The sequence below is a fragment of the Pezoporus flaviventris genome, unplaced genomic scaffold, assembly GCF_033815535.1.
Source record: "Pezoporus flaviventris isolate CSIRO_AGI_PZ_B2104156 unplaced genomic scaffold, CSIRO_AGI_Pfla_v1 ptg000015l, whole genome shotgun sequence".
NCBI lineage: Eukaryota > Metazoa > Chordata > Aves > Psittaciformes > Psittacidae > Pezoporus > Pezoporus flaviventris.
Window position 1 is genome coordinate 25,285,205 of NW_026892563.1, and position 27,346 is coordinate 25,312,550.

A 27,346-nucleotide genomic window follows, 5' to 3' on the forward strand; every position below is an offset into this window, starting at 1 on the left:
CTTGCTCTGCTGAGCTGACATATGCCACTGAATTAATGGCTAAGCTTTGCTGTAGGGAAGCTTGCAGAAACATTACAACTCCAGTGGCTGAGTTTGCTGTGAACATTAATCAGGGGAACCAACATGATGTATCAAACACTCATTTAAAAGTAATAAAAACTCACTCTCTTTTTCTCCCCCCTCCCCCAAGTTTCTTAGAATTAGCTTATTGTTGGTCATTACCTGTTGTCAAGGATAAGACTGCAGGACGGCAGTAAAACTTGTACAAGGGTTTACTCAAGTTTGCTTACTCTTCAGAAAAACCAAAGGAGCCTTTGGAACAGTCAGATTTAACCATGACTTCAAGGTTACTTTTCAATCTTGTTTGCCTCTGGAAGGTCGTTTGAAGGAACACCTTCCACTGAAAATGTACCTCTCCCTAGTAAGGAATGCAGAAGCTGCTTTTCATTCTCGGTGACTCCTTGGGAGCAGGACCAGCTCCCATGTCACACGTGAAAGAAGCATAAGATAGGCAAGGATGCTTTTGCTGCCACTGAAATAACCACTTGAAAATGATCTTGTATGGCTGTGGTACAATGGTGGAGTCTCAGAGGCTCTAAGCAGGGAGGACTATTTTCTGCCTACCCCCTGCTGCAACAAGCAGGCAAGTGTGCTGCAGTTGGCAGCTGTGGCCACTTCTCAGGGTTGCCGAAAGGAACAGGAAAGCCCTCAGGCATGCTGTGTGTTGCCGTGCTGTTCTGTGCTCAGTCTATGTATAGCACGATGAGGCAGCAGGCTCCTTATCACCAGTTCTGCTCTCTCATGGAAGCATTCATGATAATCACATTCCCACCTCTGCTGGGGGAGTACACTAGCTGCCCCGTTCCATGTGTGCTAGGCAGACATGGGTTCTCTTTAAAACCTGAGCCCCTTCGGGGCTACTTGATTCTCAGCTCAACTTTGGACATATCTATATTTTTGTTTTCACTTAAAAGCCTGCAAGCACATGTGTCAGTAATTTCTCAAGAAATCCTGCTGAACCCTGCAACCTTGATAACACGCAACATTAATAAAATTGTGCTGTATAAGGAATCAGGGAAATTACTTAAACTGAAACAAGGCGATTCTTTTTTCAAATATGAGAATTCATCTGTGAATGCACCGTTTGGAGAGAAGAAAGTTTCAGGAGAGGAAAGATGTTGGTATTTAAGGGATTAAAGATCAAAGCCTTCAATGCTTACGTTGTGTTTAAGCAGTCTTTACTCACTCAGCACTCCCCTTTGCTGCAGTTATGGTTCTGTAGAGGGTGGGTTTCCAGGCTTGTTCCTCGATGTTTCTGCCCATGTGTAAGTGAAGGGTAAAAAAAATACCAGAGAGGTAGAAGTGCACATCATGCCAAGTCCTTAACTGTCATGTTCATAACTCCTCTGAGTTTGTCACACATCCTTAACCTTCTTTAAAAGTCATTTTCTGCTCATGGTTTTGTGTGCCACTGAAAGTCACTTTTAATTAAATGTCATATAAATAATAAAGTCTTAATTACATAATTATTGCAGATACCTGCATGCACACTCCCAGAATTGGACAGACTGCCAGAGGAACACTTGGAGTGACTTTTCTCACTGGGAACTGAAAGTGCTCTGCAGCAACTGGGCAGGAACGATGGTGCTTAAAATTCAGGGTCAATGTGCATTTAAAGAAAAAGGAATCAGCTTCCTCCCCCCTTCGACATTTTGCACCACTCCATTTTAAAAAGCTTTCTTAGTGTTAACATCTACACTTCTTAAATGGCTTCTTTATTTAGTTCCTCACAAACTTGTTTAATCAACACAGCACAATTTTTGCCAGATGAAATTGCCTCTTTGCTCAGACTTCCTATGTGGCTTGCCCCTTCCTGAGGAAGGCTTACAGACCTTGCAAACCACCTCACCCTCATTTAACTTCATGAACGGTAGCTTCCCGCTTCTCGTCAGCTGCGTCGGTGTGTACCCTCTGCGAGGTGCCTTTTGAAAGCAGTCAAGAAGTGAGTTTCTGGTGGAAACTCTGACGTGCTAGCTGGGTTATCGAGAACTATGCGCTTCGTGTCAGCATTGCTTCAGGCTTGAGAGACCAAGCCTGGTACCAGGTAGAGGTACTGATATAACAGCTGCTTACTGTTTACTTTGGAGAGTGAAGTTTGTTGACCTGGAGGAGTGTTAAGTATGATTAACTCGTTATTTTGCACAGCTTTTCTTTTCCAGTCATTTTCCGTCATTAAAATTAGGGTGCTTGCTCTGAGGCTTCATGGTGGCAGTTATGCTCAAAGACCACTTTGCTCCCCTTTCTCCCCACCTCCATGTAGTTACTGAATAGAAGATCACGATAACAACCAGTCTTTTATAGAGTCATTTTTAAGCCAGTTAAAAATGCCATTTCAGTAGATTGCCCTATTTGAGTTAGCAAGAACAAGCTGTATCTTTTTTATTGCTTTTGACTGGTGAAGTGCAAGGTTTTTAGGCCATGTTTCGTGTGGGCTGTAAAATTATATTAATATCTTGGTTAGTGGTCAGAAGTTCTATATGTATAACTAATGTGTAAATAGGAAAAAAATCCCTGAGGTACAGAGGTCATGATGTCTTCTGGTTTTTTGCCTTTTTTATTAATCTTTGGAGAGTTACTGAATCTAGTATGCAAATTCTCATTCTTTATACAGAAGTGAGGGAGGCTTTCTTATGTTTTTTCATGGATCATCCCAAAACTAAAAATTGCTATCCTGCCTTCTGGGAAAGTAGGAGACAGTTTCTTTGATTATTCATGCAAGATAAGCTACAGGACTCACAATATTCATCCCTGCTTTGGTAGCTCTTTACTTCATTCTCAGAGTAGTCTCCTCTATCTGAGGGGAGTAGAAGCATCAGAGAACAGAAGAAATGAATCCGATCTTGAGCTCCACTTATCTCCATTGATCAAAGCAGCAAGCACAGACTGTCCTCTTGGGAGCTGCTGTGGTTTCTTCCAAGGAGAGAAGGAAAAATAAGTGTCTGGGGCAGGCAAGGAAATTGGGCAACGTGCTGAACTCCCCTTTTCTACTCCCAGTGACCACATTTGCCTCTATAAAGCTTACATGGTCTGAGTAGTCAAAGGATGAATGGAAGCTGAAAATGAGAATGCATAGAGGAATTTGAAGAGATTAACTTGTGCAAGAGGGTCAGTACAAAGCCATTGCATCATGCTGGACTTAAAAGCTGTTTTGAATAGGACTTGAAGCAAAACATAATGGGCCAGAATTTCTCACAGCAGGGAACCAAATCTCTGAGCAGGAAAATATGAGATTAATTTCACCCATAATGATTATTTAGCATGCTAACTGCTGTCAGCTTTGGCTCAAACATTGTCTTTAGACATGGAGAAGCTCTGACTAATTTATCATAGGAACTAACTGACTTCTTCTATGTTATGCCCTACAAAGAAGGAAGTTTTATAATAGAAAGACAAGGATTGCAGAACCTCTTCTTTATTTTCTACTTGTATGCCATACCATTTTCTGGGGAAAATGATAGCCTATTTACAGACAAACCAGATCACCGACTATAGACTGTCCAAATTAAAATCAACAGCAATTACATAGCACTTACCACTTGAAAATGATAATTTAAAGTTCATGGATTTGGGGGAATTGAAGATATAGAAAAAGACGGAAGAAGGATATAAACAATGCTGGAAAAATATGTATGATATTTTTATTATCTTAATTTGGTGTATCGAAGGGGAAGGGATCAAAGTTAATGCATTGATTTGTAGTAATTATCTGATCAGTCTTTGTGGGGGAAAATAGAAGAGTTTCTCCCCTGCCCATTCTTCCATTATATTTTACTGAGCAAATCTGTATTTGCTTAACGTATCCATTGGTAGCTCTTGCATGAATCCAGCCAGAAAAACCACTTAACTTTATAGGACACTGAATCCCAGTATCAAAAGTCAATAGCATATTTTCTCTTAGTAGCTTTGCATTTACTTTAAAAGCTTCCCTTCACCTGGAAATAAGGCCTGTCCGTATCTTCACAAAGTAGGTGTTCCCTGACACTAATGCAGTGACTGACACTACAGAAAGTAATAGTCCTGTTCTCTGTGCAGCCCAAAGCTCCTAAATCTGCTTTTTGTTATCAGTATAATGGGGTTGAATACATTTTTAAAAGGTGGTAGCTATTGATTACTTAATGGAAAAAGTTAGTATAAAGAATTGCTGAAGCAGCCCTATTTAGTGCTCTCTAGTGCAACAAGACCATTATCTAGAATAGTGGAAATCATCCTGTAACCCTTATTAATATTTAATAGGGATGAAGCAACAGTGAAGTACACTACAAAATAGCCCACGGCTTCTGCACATGTAGGATATAAGGTTGTTTCAAGGGTCGAAAAAGAATAACTGATTTCCCTGTGCTCAAGCTGTTTATAGGTAAGACCAACAATAAACAATGTTTTTCCTCTTGTTCCTTTTAAAGTATTTGCAGCACTTCTGCAGTTTAATATACAGCTATTCCTAATAGACATCTTGAAGTGATTGAATGCAACAGAAAGGTCAGTGTGTGTTTAGAGATCACTGTGTGAGATTGTTTTATACTTTCCTAATATTGCTGTGAATCCCAGCATCACTCTTTCTGTCCCTCCCGCTCCATGCTGCAGGGCACATTTGGCTGACTTGACAAGCCAGTGAAAGGTGTTAATCCTGCCTAATAGAACCATAATCCTTGGGGCTGTGTTTTTATATCATACTATTGAGCTAACCCCTTGTCACAGGATATTGTTCATCTACTTAATAGCGAAGTTTTTTATGGGAATTTTAGATAAAATAAAGTTCACAATCCAAGTTGTCCTTTTCAGTTTCACAAGGTAAAAACAAACAAACAAACCACAGTGTTTAGCCAACAGAGATTTTCTGGGAGATTACAATCAATTAGACAAGAGCTGTGTGATTTTTTTTCTTTTCTTCCTCCCCTTCCACTTCCCCTCAGTGGATAGTAAATGTCATTTTACTTGTCAAAAATATTCACAAATCTGGGCCAGCTTCTTCAAATAACCTTTGCCTAGAAATATTTTTCAGGTTGGATATGCCCAAAAATGCAGTTTAAAAAAATAAAGAAATAAAAATTCTTTTTCTCTTCAACTGCAGTGCTTAGAACATGGACCCAAAATTCCATCGTTCCTATTCCACGTAGCTGTGCTCAGGCATCTCCCACTGTTTTGTCCAGACTAAGATTTCTTTTCTTTCTTGGGAGGAGGACCTGGTTAATAAGTAAGTGTGAGAAAACAGCAAAATGAAACAGCAAGGAGCTTTTATTTTCAGTTGCTCCAGAGGCTGATAATTTTTTTCTTCTCCAATGGAGATTTTAAGACAAAGTATTTTCACATGGCTTCCCATAGCTTTTCTTGGTCTTTTTTTTCCTCTGCAAACTGTTTTTAGTTTAAAAGTGACTGTGTGTAAGAGATAAATGCACTAATATGGGTAGAAACCTTATGATTTGTGAACAGGGACAGAATAACGCGAAGTCCTTCCTGGGTGGAAATACACAGGAGAGGCATGTGCATGCTTCTCGTGGCTGGCATCATTTTGATGAACTCCTTCCTTAAGATCATGGTTGTGAAGCCTGAATGCCATCTTACCACCCTGTGGAGCCTGGCACTTACTGATGAGCCCCACAGAGAACTAACTGCTGCCAAGAAGGAAGAGCTTAAGGAGACCAAGCAGCATCAGCAGCTTGGTAGCTGTGGGCACAACAGGAACAGGGCTGCACCAGCACACAGAAACTTGCCAGCAGCTGAAATCATTACTTAGATCTTGGCTCAAGCAGGTCATTGGTTTTCCAGCTGTCCAGAGGACAGCACTCCAGCAGCGTTACTGACCCTGCCACCTGGGTAGGGAACAGGAGGATGGGTGTAGCAAGGGCCGTGTTCCCCACAGTGCTTGGTATTTGAGCAGCTCTGCTTGTCTTACCATCACCGAGGGTTTTCACCTTAGCTTCTCCGGAGGCAGGCTCATGCCAGCATTAAGTGTGTTTGCAATGCAAAGGCAAGCAATGGGTCTGGCTATTAAACCGGTCTTTTCCTCTTTTATTACCTCAGCTGCATCTGAGGCTACCTCATGGAAATTCTTGCCTGGTGGAGAAGATTGGAAAGCTGTACTGGTAGAGCAGAGCCAGGAGCTTTCAGGGCCATTTGAAGCCTGTGGCATTCCCAGATGGAGAGTGAAAGGAGGTAGCTGGAGATGTCAGGGGAAGGGGGTACAATGGGTATTTTAGGAGCCTGGAGGAGGGGAGATGAAAAGATGGCTCATACGGCTGTGGGGGGGGGGGGAGGGGGTCAGGAAGAAAGCAATAGAGCAAGGAACTGATTTGGCTGAAATCATGTGAGCAAGGCAAATAGATGAATAAATAGAGGAAAACCTGCAGTCAAGCAGTTTGAAATCACTTATTAACTCATTAAGGATGTATTTATTCTGTGCTTTTCTATTTAGTTCAGTGAGGTTGTTTTCTCCAGAGGGGATTTTGAATGCTCAGAAATCTACTGTGACGATATTGCATACTATATAACAGTAAACTGTGCTCAAGAACTCTGAAACTGCATTAATAGAATTTCATTTAGTAGGGAAGAGTGAAAAATTTGTAAGAAAAAAAGGAGTTGCTCTGGATTTAGCTCTGAGTATTGGTGAAGATACAGAAACAAGCTCTTAAAGACACTGTAGAGTGGATAAATGTTCAAATTCTGGCTGTTATTAGGACCATGCTTACAGGGACTTATGACTTGCCATCAATGCCAATGTTATGCGGTTTTGCACCCTGGCCAGCGTAGTGTCAGACAGCTCTGCCTGGACATGTCTGGCAGGCATTTCTGTGTGATCTTTCTCACAAAAATCTGCTGTGCCACTTCCCCCCTTCCCGTATCACATATCTATGTGCAGAAAGGAAAAAAAGCAATCCATTCACAGTCGCTTAATGCACAGCCCAGGTGGTGCAGCCTTTCTTATGTTGAGCAAAGCTGTGGCACAGGGAAAAATTGTATCTATTTATGTTTAAAAATCAGGAATTGGAGGACTGGGAAGGAAAACATGAGGCCTGCCTGATTATCCTGTTACTTACTTGCTCCACAATGTATGCACTTTGGATAAATATATTCATAATACTTGGCAGTTGCTGCTGATTCCTGTTAGTAAAGAACCATAAACACTCTCCCCAGCTGTGAAAGTAAACTGTATAAATTGCCACAGTTTAAACCACCATTACCAGCTCCATAGCTTGTATAATATTTATGGAAACACCTTTTTTAAGCTTATAAATTGCTGTCTTACCTAGAAGTAACTCATAGATACCTCTGTGTAAGTAATGTGAAACTGATGTAGAGGAACTCATACTGTACCTAATTAGTTTTAGAAGCAGTATTGTTTTTCTTTTCATTGCTTCTGGCTACACAGTCTTTTTTTTTTCCCCCTATAGTGACCTCCTAGTCTGTTTCTAGCTGAATGTAGCCACCCACGGTCCACTGACCTGGGAGGAATTTTTAACACAAACAGGTGACTTGACAGTTGTATTTAAGTCTCGATAACAAATCAAAATGCCATCCGTGAGTCAAGGTTTGTCTTCTTTTTTTTCACAGCGCACAAGCAGCTTTGGCAGCTTTGACCGTTTCAGGCATCACTCGATATCGAAGACAGATGATTCAGCTGAGGTCTGTATAAAACAAACTTTTACTTTCTTCAGTTCTCTTTTCCACGACAGCTATGCAAAACCATGGGGAACTATTGTGTGAATTTCACGCTGGTGAGAAGTTTGCTTGTGCACCTGGATCTGTCTGGGTGATCGAGTCCTTGCTGACATGAACAAGAGAATCAAACCTAAACTTTGGCACTTTGATGTGAAGATTAGAAACAATATTTTAAAGACACAAAAGTGCACTTAGGTTGGTGATGCCCAAGGTAACTGGCATGTGTATGCAACCCACAGATGTGCCGTTTCTGTTTTCAAGACCCCAGCAAAAATCCTTTCAATTGTTATTTGGATTAAGGACAATGACCAATGGGAAACAACATCTTCTATCATAAAATATATTTTCTTTCTGTCATTCACACATACAGTGCTGTGTTGCAAACCTGTTTAGGCACATTGATTCCCCAGGAAAATGGCTATGACTAACTTTTGTCAATATTCCCCTGCAATTCCTATTCTACTAGACTGAATTTCATTTTCATGATGAGTTGTTGCTTACTTTTTCATTTCAAATCAGATATCTGAGCTGGAGACTATAAGTGATGCTGGAGAAGGAGTACAAGCTAAAGCAGCAAATAATGGAGGAAGTCTGGGTAAGAAGATGAGAGCCATTTCCCTTACCATGAAGAAAAAGATGGGTAAAAAGTACACCAAGGCACTCTCTGAGGAGATGGTAAATACAGCTTAAGAATCCTGTGTTTGATGCTAATGTGTATGAAGTAAAAATGTTATGTGCATTTTTTCCTATTCACATTTCAATTGTCATTAGTTATGACTATCCATAAGGACATAGTAACACATCCTGAATTAAAGCAGCTTTTGGTACGTACTCTTTCTTTTATGTGAATGTTAATGTAAACACACGTGCTGATAAAGTTGGGGCTGTTCAGCCTGGAGAAGAGAAGCTGCATGGAGACCTCATAGCAGCCTTCCAGTGTCTGAAGGGGGCCTATAGGGATGCTGGGGAGAGACTCTTCATTAGGGACTGTAGCAACAGAACAAGGGGAGGAATCAGGTTTAAAACCTCAACAGGGGAAGTTCAGGTTACATATAAGGAAGTTCTTTACTGTGAAGGTGGTGAGGCATTGGAACAGGTTCCCCACAGAAGTTGTGAATGCTCCATCCCTGGAGGTGTTCAAGGCCAGATTGGACAGAGTGTTGGGTGACATGGTTTAGCGTGAGGTGTCCCTGCCCATGGCAGGGGGGGTGTAACTAGATAGTCTTAAGGTCCTTTCCAACCTATGATTCTATATAAAATTATAACTTCACCCAGTAAGGGACCAAGATAGAGTTAAGAGGACATAAACATAGGAGGTTTACATCATTTAATTCTGCTTTTTCATCAAGGAGCACTTTTATAAGCACCACAAAAAAAATCTCCTGATAGGGACACAAGGGAATAATGGATGAACACCACTGTTAATCTGATCCTTGACCAAATGCTTCATTAGAAGAATTTATGTTTCAATACAAGAATTACTTCCAAAGTCCATTTTGTAGAGGTCAGCTAGCATCCTAGAGCATGACAACTCATATGCCTTATCGGCTTTTACCTTATCTAATCTTAGTGAGCTTATCTTTATTAAACATAAAAAAATATTTCACACACTGCAAACCCTGTTTTCTCAATATGTTGTGTCAGTGAGTTCCAAATGTTAGAAAAACAGAAGGAAAAAGGACTTGTCATACTTAATCATCCTAAAAAAATCTAGCTAGTCTGCATCCTATCTCACACACATGTCAATATCTAATAAACTGGGAAAGTAAATAGAAACTTCACAAGTAGAAAACAGTGTTCCACAGGATATATTTGAGCAGTTATTGGAGGCCAAAGACAAGGACTCCTATTCCATTACTTTCCATTTTTTACTAAAATTTAAGAGGTTGCAATCCACTTTTTTTTTATTATAGGAAAAATCAAAATTCCAACACTTACCTTCTGCACATTTAAAACATTGATTCACATGACAGAAAGTCAATAAATTGTCTGGTTGGACACACATGTAGCATGATCTTCATTCCTGCAGGAGATGATGACAATCAGTACTGGCTCACTGATTAATCTATGGCTTATACTGCTGACTGGTGTAACAAACACTGCCCTTGTTGAAAACCAACATAGTCTTTCATTTCAATGCTATGCCTTAGATGTACCTGTATGGGTCTCTATTTCATACATGCACTGCCGTCTTTGCTTGATTTCATCAGCCAACTGATGAGTAAATAATATTTCCCAAAATATTAACGTAACATTTCAAATACTACAGAATGTTTCAGTGGTATGAGGATATCACACATACTGACAATGTGATGAAATCTACTGAGAAATTCTGCCTTTGAAATCTCATTATTATTTCATTTCATTGTTACATCATGCCTTAAGTTACCTGCAACTGAAAATACGGATCTTATTGTTTTGAATATGCTGTGATTCCTGAAGTGTGATTTAATGTTACAAACTCACGGGCCATTCTCTTACACTATTAGATTTTGTGAGAGAAACATGCATCTGTTAATTCTGAAATGCACTAGATTTTGAAGCCAATGTGCAGGTTGGGCAACGTGGTGAGCATGGTGCTAGAGCATGCCAATGGCTTACTCTGCAAGCTGTCTGTGTGCAAGCTGTCTCTGAAACACCCTGGCTGAGGTGCCAGCCTACTGTCAAAAGCCTCTGATTTTCCGAAGTTCAACACACAACATCAGCTAGCACTTCACCATGTGCTTTCAGACTTACTTAAACTTTATATTTCCTCCTCTGAGACAATCAGAAAAAATACCTTATCTGGTTACTTGCGAATTTCCCATTCACAGACAGCCTTTGTTTCTGCTGTGGTATATTGGAGTCTTCTGAGACAAAGAGTCAGTTTAGCTGTGTGAGTGAGAGTGGAATGAAATGAGAGGGGAAAAGGGGAGGCAGGTGATTTCTCCAAGGTCATAAAGAGCTAGAGGTGGTGCTGGGCATCCTTAGTTCCAAGGATGCATGAACTTCTAAAATGCTTTTACTCGTAGAGTGGTTCTTAATAAAGCGTAATGATGAGTTAATCTCCAATGACAATTTAAAAGAAAAAGCCAAATATCTAAAATATATCTCTTGATGGTGAACTTATGACTTTTGTGTTAAAGAATGAAGAAGGAAAAGATGACAGTGATCCTGGTGGTGGAATACACACTGAGAAGGTCTCTCTAAAAGCCAGCGACTCTATGGAAAGTCTCTATAGTCTGAACAGTGGCCAGAGCTCATCTAGTAAGTACAAGATATCCATACTTCTTATTCAACCACTGGATCAATACTGTTATTGTTTAAGACTGAGTTATCAGAGCTGGTGATTAAAAATGTAATGGTAGAGAGTTCTTCAGTCTGGCAGACAAAAGCATGATTTGATTAAATGGGTGGCAGGTAGGGTAGATTGCCAATCTCCAGAAATAAGCTGAGTTTTTTTAAGAATGGAAATATTAACTGAAGTAAAAAAAAAAAAAAAAAAAAGGCTAAAAAAAAAATAACATGGATTAGGGGGTATGTTGCTCATATATATGCCATAAGTTTTGGGGGGTTATCACTGCTAAAGTGCTGGCTCCCAGTCACCAGGAGCAGCCACACAAACATCCTCTCTGGGAGCAGTGCCTGTGAGTTCATCCTTTGCCCTGCAGATGTGAGGCAGACAGAGTGAGAGGTCTCCCTGAGATGGTGGGTGATGGGGGCCTGACCTGCAACTTCAGGTCATGATTCAGAGACACAGTGTGCTTCCCCACAAACCCACTGAAAACCCTCCCCCAACAGGGTCATCTCAGTCAGAGAGCAAATGGATCTTTGATGAGAAATGGAGTTTGCCTCCACTTCTCTATCCCTGGCTCTGCTGTGGACATTTGCTGGGCAGCAGGCCACAGCTGTCCATGGTGACATTGCTGGGCCATCACTGCAGGCATCTACCAGCCCTAAGTGGGGACTAGAGCTGCGGTCCAGACTGTTTGCGCTTAGTAGTTAATCTGGCCCTGAGATGGAGCTGTGCACTTAAGCAATCACCTCAAACAAAACCATTTTTATGATCATTTTCTGTGATGTGATTTGTGAAAATTGTATATAGGAGTTTACTTCCAACACTCTGCTGCTCTTATCTAAAAACATATTTGGATGGGATCTTGCAGAGCTTGCTCAAATTTGCTTGAATTACTCTGCTGATATTTTATTGCTCAACTTGGATAAAATGACAGGCAGAAATGTTGATAAGATTAAAATTTCCCTCTGCAATGCAGGTTCCTTTGATGTTTCAGCTAGCTCTGTAATGAAATAAAATAACTTCTACAGTACTTGTTTTCATTTCTCTGAATAAACAGGAGAAGTTCAGCAGAATTAATTCCCTAAATTGCACTTTTAGAGTACACTTTATTAATCTGCAGAGGTGATATTTCAAAAAGTCTGTAAGTAAAATGTGTACTCTATTAGTATCATCACCAGAAAAAAGACTACTGTAGGGAATATGTTAATAAAAGATCTCCTATCTGTTTTCTTTGATCTCTTGTAGTATGATCTTATTGAATGTATTTTTCCTGGAATGTGTCAAACCCACACAGACTACACTAATTCTGTGCTTTTGAACACTCTCCTCTCGGCTGCTGTGCAGAATTGCATGTCTGGGCATGTGCTGCAGGAGATAACTAAAATTCATTCTCTTTAAGGTGGGGTGACTAGCTGCTCAGATGGAACAAGCAATAGGGACAGCCTCCGGTTTGATGATGAAGTCCCTTACAGTGGGCCCTTCTGCGGTCGAGCCAAAGTTCACACAGACTTCACACCAAGTCCTTATGACACCGACTCTCTGAAAATCAAGGTAAGACAACCTCCAGGATTTCTTTTTTCCCAGTAAGAATGGCAGGGGGCATTCCTTACATGTAAAGAGTATGTTTGCTAATACGTTTTTAACTGTAAAGCACATGTAACTTTCTAAAAGCAAGACCAGTCCGGTTTTGTCATGCTTCTATAAGGACTTAGTTCAGACAGTCTTGTGAAGCTGGCTGCTGACAAAGGCTTTTTAAGGTATAGGCTCCAGATAAGTACCTCAGGGTGATATCTAGTGGGTACCACAGCTTTTCTCAAATACATGGTATACGGGAATATACTACTCTGGAGTAAGAAAACCTGTCTCCTGGGATATGAACTTGCCTTCCCAGCTCTTTCAGTCACAACCAGGATATATGAAAAGCTCGGTGGCATCCATTGTCTTAAATGGGAACACTTTGCCTTTCCAATAAGCCTTTCTTTAAGCATACCTTAGAACTACAAATTTTCCCTGGCTATGGCAATATTGCAGGGATGGCCAGGCTGTGTAAGTGAGAAAGGAGCTCCACATGTCAGCCCAGTTGAAGATCAATCAAACTTCCCAGCCATTTTCTTCTCCTTCCATGCACTCATAGATACAGTATCATCATACATCATACTACTCATGAGTGTAATTAGACTTCTTTTCCTTCTTTGTACACGCATTCATATCCAGATTATATTCACACTTCAGCATCTTTTCTTCTCCTTCACAGCCTTTTCTTTTTGTCAAAATCTTTATCTGTATCTCACTGCAGTCTTCCTCTCCTCCTCTATGGCCCACGTCACAGCCATTGCTCTGCTAGCACTTGCAGTCTTCACTTCTTGCCCTCCACTTCCACCCACACCTAGGACATTTCTTTCAAAACAGTTTAACTGGTCATGAAACGGCAAATGTCTGCTGCTTCACATAGATTCCTTTATTAGTCACTGGGCTGTATATTTTAGAGTTATACCCCTATTACTTAGGGTTGAAATCCCCTAAATTTATCTTACAAAATTTCAGTACCCTGAATCTGAATTCAAAGTGCATCTGCAGCCTGGCTGAGAGCCACTGCCTTAATCCTGACCTGCATCCACATCTGAAGTTTCTGAGCCTCTGTGAGTAGAATAACATGTGTGCTTGTAAAGCTCATAGCTCTGAGCTCCATATGCTAAGAAAACCAGGTCACAGGAACACAGTGAATTTCATACTTGGGTTTGTACCAAAACTAGAGTGACCACTTTACTTGCGGTTTCTTGACTAGACCAGAAAAGATTTGAAAGTCTTGGAATCGTTGACAGATATTTTTTGCAATCTGAGTTTGATTTTTAGCTTTGTAGCAGAACACCAAATGAAGTGTCTACATGGGGATTTGTCGGGTAATTATTTAAAGACTTCCCACACTTTCATAAGTTCTGAGGTGCCTGCCCAGAAGACAGGACTCGATTCTGAGGTCATGGAAGCAAGCTGTGTAGGTATTATCCTTTACAAGTGAGCCTTTTCACTATGAGAATTACTCAGAGCAGCTGTTTTGCTGACCTGCGATCTTGGTTCCCACAGCATGGCTGTGAACACCTTTACCAAAAAGCCCTCTTGAAGTAGCTGTGTTGTCACCCTTTTTCACATTCACATTTGTGGGTGAATGCACAAGTGTGGAGAGCTGAAGCCTTTAAACCTGCCTGCTAAGACCCCTTCCACTGTCTCAGTTAATTGTGTTAATAATAGTGGAAAAATTTGTCAGTCGTTTGGGAAGGATAGACAGGAAAATATTGATTTCTCAAAATATTGAGAAATGTAGCCAGTGTTTTTTACTGTAAAATGGGTAAGAGTCCACTTTTCACATAGCTCACCTCTCAGTTTCTGAAGACATTTGAGAGGCTGGAAAATAAGATTATTGTGTAAATGTTTTGGCGCATATTGGAAATTAACCTCACAGTGTTCCCTTGTATTTTGCCAAAGCTATGCCTACTATCCATGGCAAAAGTTGATTGCTAATGCAACCCTGTGCCTTTTCAGGGACAAAGTGGAGCACAAAAATGGTTAGAGGGGCTTCACAAAGGTTTGGAGATAATGACCAACTCCGTTTTCTATAATGATTTTACTGTGATTTTATGAAAGAAAAGGATCTAAATCTAGGTAATTTTTAAAAGTTATTTTGCACTGCCTCGTTAAGTTTCTATGCTGCCTGTGCTGGTGCTGGTCCAGAGAGGAAAAGCTACATCTAACAAACCAGATGTGTAAGCAGTGGTGTGCTTTTTTTTATTGTTCTAGAAAGGAGATATTATAGATATCATCTGTAAAACCCCCATGGGTATATGGACGGGCATGCTGAACAACAAAGTGGGAAACTTCAAGTTCATTTATGTGGATATTATCTTGGAAGAGGAAGCTGCTCCCAGAAAGATAAAGCCACATAGAGGGAGCAAAAGGAACAAGCCTAAAACGTTGCAGGAGCTCCTGGATTGTGTCCACCTGCAGGTCAGCCAATGTGTTTCCCAGCTGTATTTGAAGCATTTCATGTCTGTGCACTTGGGTTTGGATGTCATTTACAGGCAGAAGTAGAAAGACAGGTTCAGCAGTTTTGATGTCAGCAAAGCAGCTTCGTGTCTGTATTTTATGTGATGTGAGTGGCTTTTAGAACTGCATTTTACCACATCATTTGGTTGGGCTAAGAGGCTCCACACAAAGAGGCACAGTAGTGACTTGACAAGTCACCATAACCTGACTGCAGTTGTGTGCCTAAGCGTAGGAGGTGTGTGGCTGCAGAAACCTCAAGGACAGGACTGCAGTCTGACTCCAGTGCCAACATTTAGAATATGGGTTTCTAATTTCTCATGATCTTTAGGGAGCAACAGTCCTTTTGCACTATGCGTGTTGCGCCTCTCTCTCTGCAATCCTAGTTCTTGACTGAGTGTTAAGGTTTACAGGTAACATTTTTAATACTGCTTATTATTATTTTGGTGCTGATGCAAACACTCATTTCCTGGAGTTTCATATTGCATCAACACACAGCTAAAGGGGGACCATGTGTGATACAGCATGGCTGAGGGCTCCTCAGCTTCTCACTCTTGCTTATATCAAGGGGTTCCTTCTGTGTAGAGGCAGAGCACACTCCTCCTCAGAGGTCCTCCTGGACTCAGTATGGGAGGCACTCAGGGGTTGATCCACAAAGGTCCAGACACTCAACAGATTAAATAATTTCTGGCAGAGCTCTGTCCTGGTCCAATTTGCTGCTGGACTCTGCTTGACAACTCAGGCACAGATGCTGGGATGCTACCCCCAGGTATTTCCACCTCTATCTTCTCTTGATCTCCTGCTCTGTTTTTATGCCAAAGGTGGTCAGTCAGACTGGAGAATGGAGTCCATTTCAACCTGACAAAAAAAGTAAAAGAGAAATTGTGCCTATACCTCTACTAAACATAGTGTTTATTCACATGAGAGGATTTGCTTGCTTTTTGTAGGAATATGCCTCGACTCTCTTGCTAAACGGCTATGAAACTCTAGAAGACTTAAAGTATCTACAGGAGAGCCACCTGATTGAATTAAATATTTCAAACCCAGAAGACAGAGCAAGACTGTTATTGGCAATTGAAAATCTACAGGACTATGACAGTAAGTGTTGAAGCATGTGCAAGTTTTAACTGAAGAAACACATTTAAAGAAATAGTGATTCTCACACTGTATTATTCTTTTAAATATGATACATGGAGTCAGACAATTTTCTTATGTGTTCAGATAAACTGTACATCTCTTCTAGATGTGTATGATTACTGTACTAATAATACATGAATGATCTAAAATTTCTTATTTATAGGCCCTACACTAGAGACTGGTAGCAACTATAGCTTAAGAGCAGCCCTATTTATAGCTGGAGACCCAACCCCCAAAGAGAGTAAGCGACTTCTCAAAAGTCAGAAGGTCTGTGCAAGAGCAGAAAACAAAACTTCCCAAACTCTGTGCTAGTATCTTAACCAAAATAGAGCTTATTCAAAGTAACTGTGGTAGAGTTTTCTTTAATTTTTCTAAACAATACTCTTCAGAAAAATAGTTTTTCTTTCCCCCAATCCTTCCTACACTTAAATCCTTATCCAAATCAGTTTCTTTTGTAGGAAGGACTGAAAATTAAGAAAAAAAAAAAACAAACCAAAACCATATACTAATAGATGGTTTGCATTCTTTTCTTAAAATGACTCTGACTCCAGTTTTTTTAAGCTTCCGAAAGCTGATTGCACAGCATGTCTGTACATATGTGTATTGCCCACCATTAAGTTTTCTTCACTTTTTGCTTTCATTGGGAGTGGAAAAGCTAGGACACAGAATAGAAAATACCGTTCTCATGGTATTTGAATGATATTACCAGCCTGAGTTCCAATTTTAAATAATTTATGTCAAATTCCTAGAACCTACAGCTAAGCATCTACTTAATTAGACACTCAGCCAAAACAGGAATTGTTTTTTTTCTTTATTAATATTCATGTATATGCTAAGCAGTCATTTCATCAAATGAGCGCTAGCAACTGAGAGACATCTGGAAGAAAGAAAAGGAGAGCTGGAAAAGCAAAGTCTTCCTGGGATATTTTAATACTAATTCTTGTCAGGTTTCCACTTTTTGTCTCCTCAGTAGGGGATAGCTTTCCGATTCTCCCTTCAGCACACGTACATATGTATGCATGAACATACCTGCATGCATATATATACTTATGTGCTTCAGTACATAAATATATCCAGGTTTGTAAGCATGACTTTGGCTGCCTCATCCATTCAGCTTTTCCTGCAGATGTTCTCTAATCTTCCTCTTTATGCCTTTGCTGACCTTGTATTTTACTGTATGTTTGTGCTTTTTTGGGACCCCATTTGTACATGCAGGCTTTCCTGTTCTTATTCAGCTTCCAGAGAAGGTAAGGTTCTTGCAAACATGTTGGAGAGACTTTTAAAAAGGCTTTTTTTCACCCACTAGGTTCAGTCGTTCTTTCTGGACTATAGCTTTGTGAGATGACAGGCTAGAAAAGGACTCTAGAAGGGCTGTCTATGTAGAAGTAGTGGTTGAAAGAGTGAATACAGGAAAAAAAGGGTTACATATTCAAAGAATTGTATTGCAGGGATGTAGCTGGAAGTCAGCTGAAAATATGTTTGTTTCTCTAATTTGCCCTTAAACTGAATATACTTATGTATACTTCTTTTTAACTAGTCTTGCTGCACTTTCTGCACCTTTTATTGTATATGTTTATCAATATTTGAACACAAAAAAAAGTTAATTCAAGTTAATTCAAAATGTTAGACTGTAATTTTGAGTCTTGCATCTGTGTGAAAACCAAAACAAAAACATGTTTTTTATAACAGACCAATTGAGTGTCAAACTATTTTGTAGTAAGGATACGGTTTGCTATTTATATTCCTTGTGTAACAAAAAACATAGCAAGCAGTCTTGGACACCGAACCCTTTCAGAAGATAATATCAAGGTGGGTTTTTTTTCTGGAAGTGTGAACACTTAATATTCAGTGTACACCTGTGCAAGAACCAAACCTAACAAGGTCCTTACATGTCCCTTACACTGAAAATTATAAATTTACCTTAATTATCCAAATAAGGGCTCTTCCAAATTGGCAGCATGGGAGTAAAACATTTTTCCAGGCAAAATAATGTCCCTGCTATTTTCTGTATGGTAGTCTAATAGTTTCAATTCTTATAATGGATCTGGATATAATAACATTAAATCTTATGAAATGGACCCTGCTTCAAAATCAGTGGTGACACTGTACTCTTAGATCAAGAGATTAAATTAGTGTTTGCTTCACATCCACCTTAGATAGGTATTAGATAGGTATAGCCAATCTTTACAGTATTCAAATTCAATAAAACTGTATTCCCAGAATTTATGAATACTCACAGGAAGCAGAACCAAGGCATCTTTATGTACCATGCCAACTATAAGCAAGACATCTTTATATAGCATGCTAACTGTAAGCATTCATGTAATGGAGTTTCATAGGACTCATGTATATTTTAAGGTAAGCCGCAATATAAATGCTTTCCTGGTTTGGGATACTGTCTTGAATCAGGACTAATTGAAATCCTTGCCTTGTCTGGTTGTCAAAGGTTCATAGCATTTGTCACATGACTAGTAGGGACAGAACAGAATTTAACAACTCCTCTAAAAAGGAAGATACTAAAGACTAAAATTGATAGAAGCTATCTGTTAAGTCATTACAATGAAAGACGGGGAGTCAAGATGATCTTGGGGATAAACTCAGCATGTTTGACTTCATCCCAATCATTTGACCTCTGTCCTTCTGTCAATACAACTGGAAAATTGGGCTGAAAGAGCTGGGCGCAACTTTGCAAGTGACTTCTACATCTGAACTTTCCTACATCGGAGTTTTGGGGGGTTTTCTTAAATGGGCATGACTCAGTCCAGCATAAATGATTTTTTAATTAAAATTGATTTTCTGCATTGCTCAGAAGTGAGCAGCAGAATTACCCACAGCTACAAGGTAGTCTGCTTACTGGCCAGGAGTATTCTAGATATAAATTCAGCACTTTTCCAGGTAAAAGTTCACTCTTTTTATAAGTTTTGTGAAAAAATACACTAAGTCCATAGATCACATTTGCTGTTCTAAGCCCATATTTCTCACAGTTTGGAAGACTTCCATGTCTTTGCATTACACTTGTGCTTCCACGAAGCATGCGTTTGATTAATGCATGGAGTCTCAGGTATGGTATGGAGTTGAAATACAAGGGTTTCTGAGTTTTTGTGACTCCACTATTATTCAGAACAGCCAAGCATGCTAGAACATCTAGTAAAATGAACTAGATCCTATTGCAAATGTAGTAAAACAAGATTTAATGTTCCTTTAATGTGATATCTGATACTGTGAAATGTCTAGATGTTTTTGCAGGGCTTTTATTTTCTTTTTCTTCCCTTGGCTTTTTCTTGCCATATATTGGATGTTATACAAATTGAGTTCTTCATGCTGCATACTTGTGACTACCTAATTCATGTTGCAGAATAAACAGTTACTGAGCTTTCTAACCAAAAGACCTGCAGCCATAGTTTTCACATTACATGCTTCTTAAAGATGTCCAAAATCTAGGATTTCTGGCAGTGACAATTTTTTCATCTTGCATTTGATTTAGACCTGAATTAATTTTGAAAGGAAAAACTTTACCCATGTTATACTAGAAATTAAAAAGTAAGTTTTATTTAGCAAATACTACTACATGGTGTTATTAAGCAGATTTTGCTTCCTGGTACTGCACTATCTCCTTTCTACCTTTCCTGGGAGTCCAGGCCAAATTCACCATCTTCAAGCACTTCACATAGCGAGGCTATTCCAGAACTGCAAGGTCTTGTAAGCTCCTCATGACCTTCCCCCATTGTTTCCAGATCTCTTTTTAGATTTTCTGTAATTAAGTTGATGAGACCCATATACTGGGGACAAAATGATTGGTTTCCATGAATTCATGGCTGAGGAGGGGAAAAAAAAGCTCTTTTTCATAAAGTATTTCTTAATAGCTTTCCATTCTTCTCCCAGATGGCTTCTAGACAGGAGATGGATGTCTGTGCTTTTGTAGGATGCTATTTTTAAAGTGAAGTGGTTGCTGGATGGTTAATGAATAAAGTAATAAAAGAAGTTTGGAACTTTTTTGTTGACCGTTTCCCCGGACACACGTTTTTGTGTGTGCAAAATAGCCTTGATTCTCTTCTCACATTGATGATGTGAGGCAAGAGGTTTATTCCTGAAGTCCAACGGATTATATTAGCCTGAAGCTATGCTGAGTTTAAGAAGAATTAGACTTCACTGGATACAGTTCATTTTATATTAAAAAAAATGGTGCATATGTGCAATTTGGTGAATAATATTTTATGCTTACCTCCCAAATTCCACTTCCTTATATTACTTTTCATATTTAAAGGCCATATTATATTCTTAATCCCACTGCCAGTACCAAGTAAAGTTTGTTCCTTATTTATGTTACTTGGATAGCAAGATAGTACATAGGTGGGGACATGACTTTCAGTTCTCAGTTGCATTCTTCATGTGAGGACATAACATCAGGAGTACCATTTTACACTGGGCAGTCCCTTTATGCACATGGGATTACATAGTGTCATGTCAAGGTCAAATGGTGCTCAAAGGCTACCTGGACATAAAACTTTCAGGTTTCTCAAGGAAGCTCATCCTTGCATGAGTATTAGCATTTTTTCACCTTTTCTCAGGCACATCTGTTTGCTTCCAGATTTTAGAGAAAAAAGAAACTTCTCATTTCTGTCTTCACCATAGACTCTCTTCTCACACCAGTTCAGTAATCCTCCCAGAAAAGCTCTGCCACTTACTTCAGCAAGTGCAATTTTTTTAAGCTGCATGTCTGTAAATACCCACAAAAGCTTTACACCTTTGAGTCCCCAAAGTATTCCATGTGCATTCAGAACCACTGCAGGTTTCTCTGCTTCTTTTTCAAGGAGTATCACCATTTGCTGCTTCAAAGTGATCCTTTCTGAGTTTTGTGCTTTGTGAGTTTTCATCTAATTTTAACACTTAGGTGGTCTAACTGGTACAGGCACTGCAGTTGATACATAGCCTTCATATGTAGCTGGGTCTAAGTTCAGCCATGAAGATGCACTTTGTTCTAGTTAGCTACTGTACCGTGCACGTCACCTCTGCACCTTCCAGGAAGCCACACAAGTGACTCAGCCTAAAGCATCGTGCCCCTAGCCCAGTTCTCCTTCTGAGGAAAACTCATGAAGGCAAACTCTCAGACAGCACACTTGTGAAGTACGGCTGGCTGCTGGGTGAGCTTCTTTTTATCCAAGACAAAATCCAAGCCTCCTGCCACTCGTCTGGTTTGAACTGACATTACCGCACAGGAAGATCTATCCACAAAGAGATCTATCCATGCATGTCACGCACATCTATGTCAATGAATAACAAATATTCATTTCCAAGATCTAAATAGTGAGGAAGATGCATCACATATCTATTAACAAGACTAAAGGCCTCACATTTTTTCAGATGCCTGGATATAATCCTATCACCTAATACTACTAAAGTAGTATTAGAAAATATGTGTCAAAACGATGCATATCTTGGGCTGCTCTAGCCGTATCACAGACAATAGTGACTGAAAGCTATTTATCTTATGTGAGACTGCTTTACTGTAGAAAAATGATAGGACTTCCATATGTTGATAAGATAGTTATTTCTGGTGATTCTGCAATATCTCACATCAGTTTAATTTTATCAGTTCCTGTTTCCTGTGCATTGTATCTTTCTCCTGATGTCACAAAGATTAAGACAGCAAACATACCTTTATTTATGTGGAACTTGAACATGTATGTGTTAAAAAGAAGGAACTAAGTAGAACTGGATGTAAGAGCCAAAAGCTAAAACGGGGTAAAAAAAAAAAAAACTTAGTTTCTTTTCTTGAGAAGCAACTTCTAAAGCTGCACACTACAGATATTTATAATACTCAGTATCCTGTTCACGTAGTTTAGTTGTTACTACATAATATTTAAGTCTCCTTTAAAGGAGGAAAATGCCAGAGTTTGCTTTCAGTCTTGTCTTTTTAAATTCCGGGAGGGCGGGGGGGGGGGGGGGGGGGGGGGGGGGGCGGAGTTTCTACTTTTTCTGCTCAGAATGAAAAATAGAAAATAAAACATTGTTACTGTCTTACACACCTGAATATTTTTTTCCATTTTTTCCTGTAAAAAATCCTGTAGTGTAATGGGAAGAGACAGAAGCTTTACATTTCTGCATGTTTCCTAAATAGAAATTTCTTATTCTCCTAACTGACCTAAATTCAGATTTTAAATAAATCTCAGTTCCAGGCTTGCTATGTCTTTTTCCCTAAAACACACAAGGCAAAGAAATCTCTACAAAAGCATTTAGGATCTTTTTTTCACACAGGAAGTACTCAGAATGGCATAACTTAGTTACAGGGCACTAATACACTGACTGAACACGCATTTTCTTTCTCATCCACTAGCTACTTGGTCTTCTTTTCTTTGTAAAACAAACAAAGTGAATAGGGGTTCCTCTTTGACCTTGAAAATGTAAACAGGATTAACACTTTTTAGGTCACTGCTTGCCAGGGCAGCAGATGATGCTGGAGAAGCTGATAAAAGTACCAGCAAGCAGCATTAGGCAGATGAGAGGATTACAGCGGAGGGCAGGGGATCCCTGCCTGCAGATATACCAGGGGACTTCACCCAGACACTGACTGAGCTGTTAGCTCACAGCAAGTGAGACCTGCTTCATCTTGGCACCAGTGGGATGGGTGCGAGGAGCTGAGGACACAGTTCAGACAAGGCTTTACTGGGGCATCTGCTGTTATTGGTGCTAAACTACTTCTGTTGCTTCTAATAGCGGCAGTAATACCTTCACTGGTGTAATGCCTTTTGTAATTCTTTCCTGACTTAAATCAGAAATCAATTGGACCTTACATGGTCAAATATTTTCCCTGCAAAGAAAGATAACATTTGACATGATAAACTGCGTTCTGTGAGGAGATCGAACTACCACAGATAGCAATTAAATCTGCTGAATGGGGTACTCTTTCATGCAAGTGCAATTAACCATTAATTTATTTGGGAGCAAGTATATAAAGTAATCTTTTTTTTCTTTAATACATCAAGTTATGCCTATAAACTTACTGGAAAAATAAGTTGAGACCTTGGATTCTTTTCTTCAAAAAACAGATTAGTTTATTGACTTAATTAGACAACTGAAAGTTAGAAAATGTTAAACAGATTTAATCAGTCCAAACCAATACACGTTTCCATCAAGACCTAAATATGTTTGTCAATATATCAAAATGGTTTGTGAAATAAAACTTCATTGATATCTCACACAATGAAGAAGAGTACTGACTCTCCTGCTGTTCCATTTCAATATTTTCATTCAGACTGAAACATTGAATTTTTTTATTTCTAATTTATTCTTTATTATATGATAGAACACAAAATTTTAAAAAATAATATTAAATCTTTCCCATCTTACCAAATCTTGTAACTTCCAGCAATTTAAATAAACATCAGGATTAATTTTCTTTGTAGAAATGCCATAATTCTGGGAACTGAACTAGATTTAGGTTTTGGTGAAGGATAAAATACTCCTCGTACTGGGACTTGCATTCTGCCTGGGCTTGAATGAAGACAGCTTAAATCTGACTGCAGGTTCAAAGCTAGCTATTTAACCATGGAGTGACAAGTGAAGTGAAATAAAGGAAACTTCTTTGCAAAAGCAAAACCGTACCATTTTTCTGCAGGGCTAAAATCTGGGGTAAAATCATCTGTTTCCTGTAAGATTTGGTTTTAGAATTTGTTTGGAAAGCAAGCCAGAGTTTAAAGTAAAAATACAGTTAGAAGAGCATGATAACAGAAAAAAAAAAAAAAAGGAAGATTTGCTACTTTATGCCGTGTTTTCACAAGAAATTTGGTTACAAACGCCATGTATTTCACAGCCAGAAAATACGAATACAGACTTTAACCACAAGCTACATTAGATTCATTATATACGTGTATATCCTGTGTGCAAGGCACCAGCTTGCTGAGTTTTTTTTGAGATCCGTCAATACTCTCACTGACTGGCAGATTTTTGAGTTTGAGCAAATTAGTCATACAGCAGCTAAACAAGGAGAAATTATTTTCAAGATAATTTGCTTCTACTTAGTTTTGGAACAGAATTCCAAAACCATGCAGCAGGACTCAAGTATGTTAGCTTTCTCTGAGGCCTTTGTGTTTTGGAAAATGACCTTTTGGATACCAAGCTAAGCTTAGGAAGTTTCCATCAGCCACCTAGTCCCAGTGCTTTAGAAAACCTGATCACCACAACTTCATGCCAAGCACTTCTGAAAACCAGTGCATTTTATTTCACTCCACAGTGCCCAGAGTGAAAATGGTGGGGGTTACATTCGAAAGACACAACATTTATCATTTGATGTGGTATAAACAAGGTGCAGTAGGCTACATGATTAATTGCATTAACAGGCTCTGGAATACATGAACATGGAAAGGGAAAAGCTGCCATCTCTATTGTGGGCATGCTGACCATGCATGGTGAGTGTGGCACTTCTGGACAGCCTAAAGGAGCCAAAGCCTCATCTCTGACCAACATACTGCAGGATCAAAGCCAACCTCAACATCAACTTAGATGTCATTATACTCATGTAATCATAGTTTTAGTTCTTTGATGCTGAGGTTTCTGCTTCTGGTAGACAAAAGATACTGATCTAGTCGTGTATATTAGCAGCTCTGTTTCTGTTTCAAGATCAGTCACATTGCTATCACAAACTCTTTCCCAGAATACTTAATTTGACTTATTTTTTTCTTTTTCTTTCTGTTCTTTCTAGTTGAACAGCAGAAAAGCGAGGGTAGTCAAGAGACGCCGAGCCTAAGCCCTCACCACGGCTTTGATAAATCACAGTTAAATGACTGCCCAAGAGATTCTGGCTGCTACATCTCATCAGAAAATTCAGATAATGGTAAAGAAGAAGTAGACCCAGAAACCCTGTCTGACATGGTGCAGTCAGTAACAATCACTGAGTCAAACTGATTCAGTCCTGCTGCCTTTCTGCAGATTTTCAGAAAAAACAATCAGATTTGCCAGTACGATGGCACAGAAGCAGAACACAAAATATCCTCAACACTGAAAATGTACTTCTGGCTGATGTATGATGCTCTGCACTGTTTGATATGTGGACACCTGATAGCTAAATGTTAGCTGATAATCTCTCATGCTTTTCAGTGAATCCACAGATATTTCAAAGAAAAATTTTATACATATGTATTTATAAATATTTGTACAGCAAATGCATTTTCTATAAGAATAATCGAGAATTGGTTTAGGTAGTGGTACACGGTCTGGACATGTTCATTTCTGGAGTTGTCCAAAATGTAAATATTGTACATATTTATTTTAAAAATATACGTATTAATCACACTCTCTATTTTCAGATGTGCTTTGCTGATATTTGTACAGAATGCATTTTCACTGATACATCCTCATAATAAAAAGGTGGATACATTCGCATCTTACTTTGAAAAGTACCAAGCTAATTCCCATTAATATTAAAGCTGTTTCATACCCTTCTTCTCCAAAATGGGCTCTAACGTAGACTATTACCTCCTGCATTTTATCCTGGAGGTACAAAAGAACTGTAGTGTGAATCAGAATCAAGCTCTCTGTGTTCATTATCTTTTAGAGAACATAGCCATCTGACTGGCTTATGCAATTTCTTTATTGTTATTTTCACACCTGTTCTCATTCTTCCCAAGCATCATACAGAAAATGCAAGCTTGGAGAAAAAAAAAAAAAAAAAGTCAGTGTCAATATTATCCTTTTATGATCATCTTTTGTGTAGTTCTTGCCTTTTGTGTGTGGTGTGAACTTTGTTAATAGAGTATTTGTTTGTACACAAAACTCACAAGCTAATATGGCTGTTGTGCACTGTTGTCTTTCCTATGAGATTTTCTTGTCATTTCCCAGTATATTTTGCACTGGAATACACATTTTAATTGCCTGTCTTCTTTTAGAGTACCTCATTCAATAATAAAAGTAACCATGTGTTTGAGCCTTTTAAAAACTACTTGATTTTTAATGTGGTCATTACATTTAAAATACTGCTCTGTTCTAAGACTACCACAGTAAATGGCAGCTCCTCTGAGCACCTTCATCATGTATAATAATCTGTGTATCAAATCCATAGAGAAATTCTTTGCTCACAATTTTCGTAATTTAAGGCATTTTGCATTTACGTTAAAATTTTTCCGCATACTGCTGACAGCTCAAAAGAAAATCACCTTCAGAAGAGATGAAAGGCAGAAAGTTCCACCCCAAAAGGGGTATTTCTGAAGAAGCCATAAACAAATGGAAAGCTTTTCTTCTTCCAACACCCACACCTCCCCCCTCAAATGGAAATGTTTTCTGTAGTTTTCATGACCCCTTAAACAACTGATGTCAGACTCCTAACACACAGATGTGCTTTGAAGGCTATAGCATAAAAATAGCAATTTTAGAAAACTGCATTAACAAGGTTTCAAAGTTTTGGAGTAAATAAACTCTGTTTAGAAAATAAACAGGAATGCGTGGTGCTAAGATTTGTTTCTGGTTTTAACTTACTTCTTACACTGGCAACAATTGTCATCTTTGGGGAATTTGACCCCAGGTACAGTGGAGATGCAGAATCCCTTGATGGGATGAAGTATATGACAGGAAGTATATGAGAGCTCGTATCAAGCAGCTATATTTGCTTCTTAATGCTTTTCTAACCAGTATTGTGTCATGACATGAAGTACTGATTTTACTTAATATGACTTCAATAACTTCTGAAATAACGCATTCAGGTTGTTTTCTAGCATCATCTCATTCTAGAGAAGGAATAAAATCAGCCTGAATTCCTCTAAGAGGGGCTTATCTTTTGGCAATTGTGGCAGAGGCACTTAGTCTTCAGGTTGCTTCTATCTAGACAGCTGTAAGATTGCTGAGCCTGTAAAAGTACGTTGAAGGGATTTTAAATATAATTATGACAAGAAACAGCTAAATTAGCTGGGTCAAGGACTAACAGCCACAGAGACAGAGATGTAGCATGATAAAATGCTCTGAGAAATGTTTATTTGCATATGTTTGCAAATGTAAATAGGCCTCTGTAACTAGGTACAGTGACAGACAAGGCTTTCAACAGAGGAAAATCCCCATCAGCTGCTATTCTGTCACAGGAATCAAACCCTGAATAACTTGGGCAGGTGGCAAGAGGATAGAGGTGTAAAGTTAGCTGAAGGGTAACTATGGGCACTGAGCTGTGATTTAACCACTCCTGTCTCTAATCAGTAAGGCTTT

General features: G+C 39.2%; 1 protein-coding gene across 3 annotated transcripts in view; it reads left to right on the forward strand.

The window, feature by feature from the left end:
• The window catches only part of SAMSN1 (SAM domain, SH3 domain and nuclear localization signals 1), a 155,782-nt gene extending 129,686 nt beyond the window's left edge, over positions 1 to 26,096 (forward strand). For 2 of the 3 annotated variants that reach the window (XM_061453793.1, XM_061453795.1), the window contains 7 exons: positions 7,606 to 7,677; positions 8,233 to 8,388; positions 10,839 to 10,959; positions 12,390 to 12,541; positions 14,783 to 14,989; positions 15,973 to 16,123; positions 24,861 to 26,096. In XM_061453793.1, coding sequence (XP_061309777.1) covers positions 7,606 to 7,677; positions 8,233 to 8,388; positions 10,839 to 10,959; positions 12,390 to 12,541; positions 14,783 to 14,989; positions 15,973 to 16,123; positions 24,861 to 25,063 — 1,062 coding nt within the window. In that variant the 3' untranslated portion in view covers positions 25,064 to 26,096. The remainder of the gene's footprint in view (positions 1 to 7,605; positions 7,678 to 8,232; positions 8,389 to 10,838; positions 10,960 to 12,389; positions 12,542 to 14,782; positions 14,990 to 15,972; positions 16,124 to 24,860) is intronic. The other variant, XM_061453794.1, reaches the window with a different exon arrangement.
• The last annotated feature ends 1,250 nt before the right edge of the window (positions 26,097 to 27,346 follow it).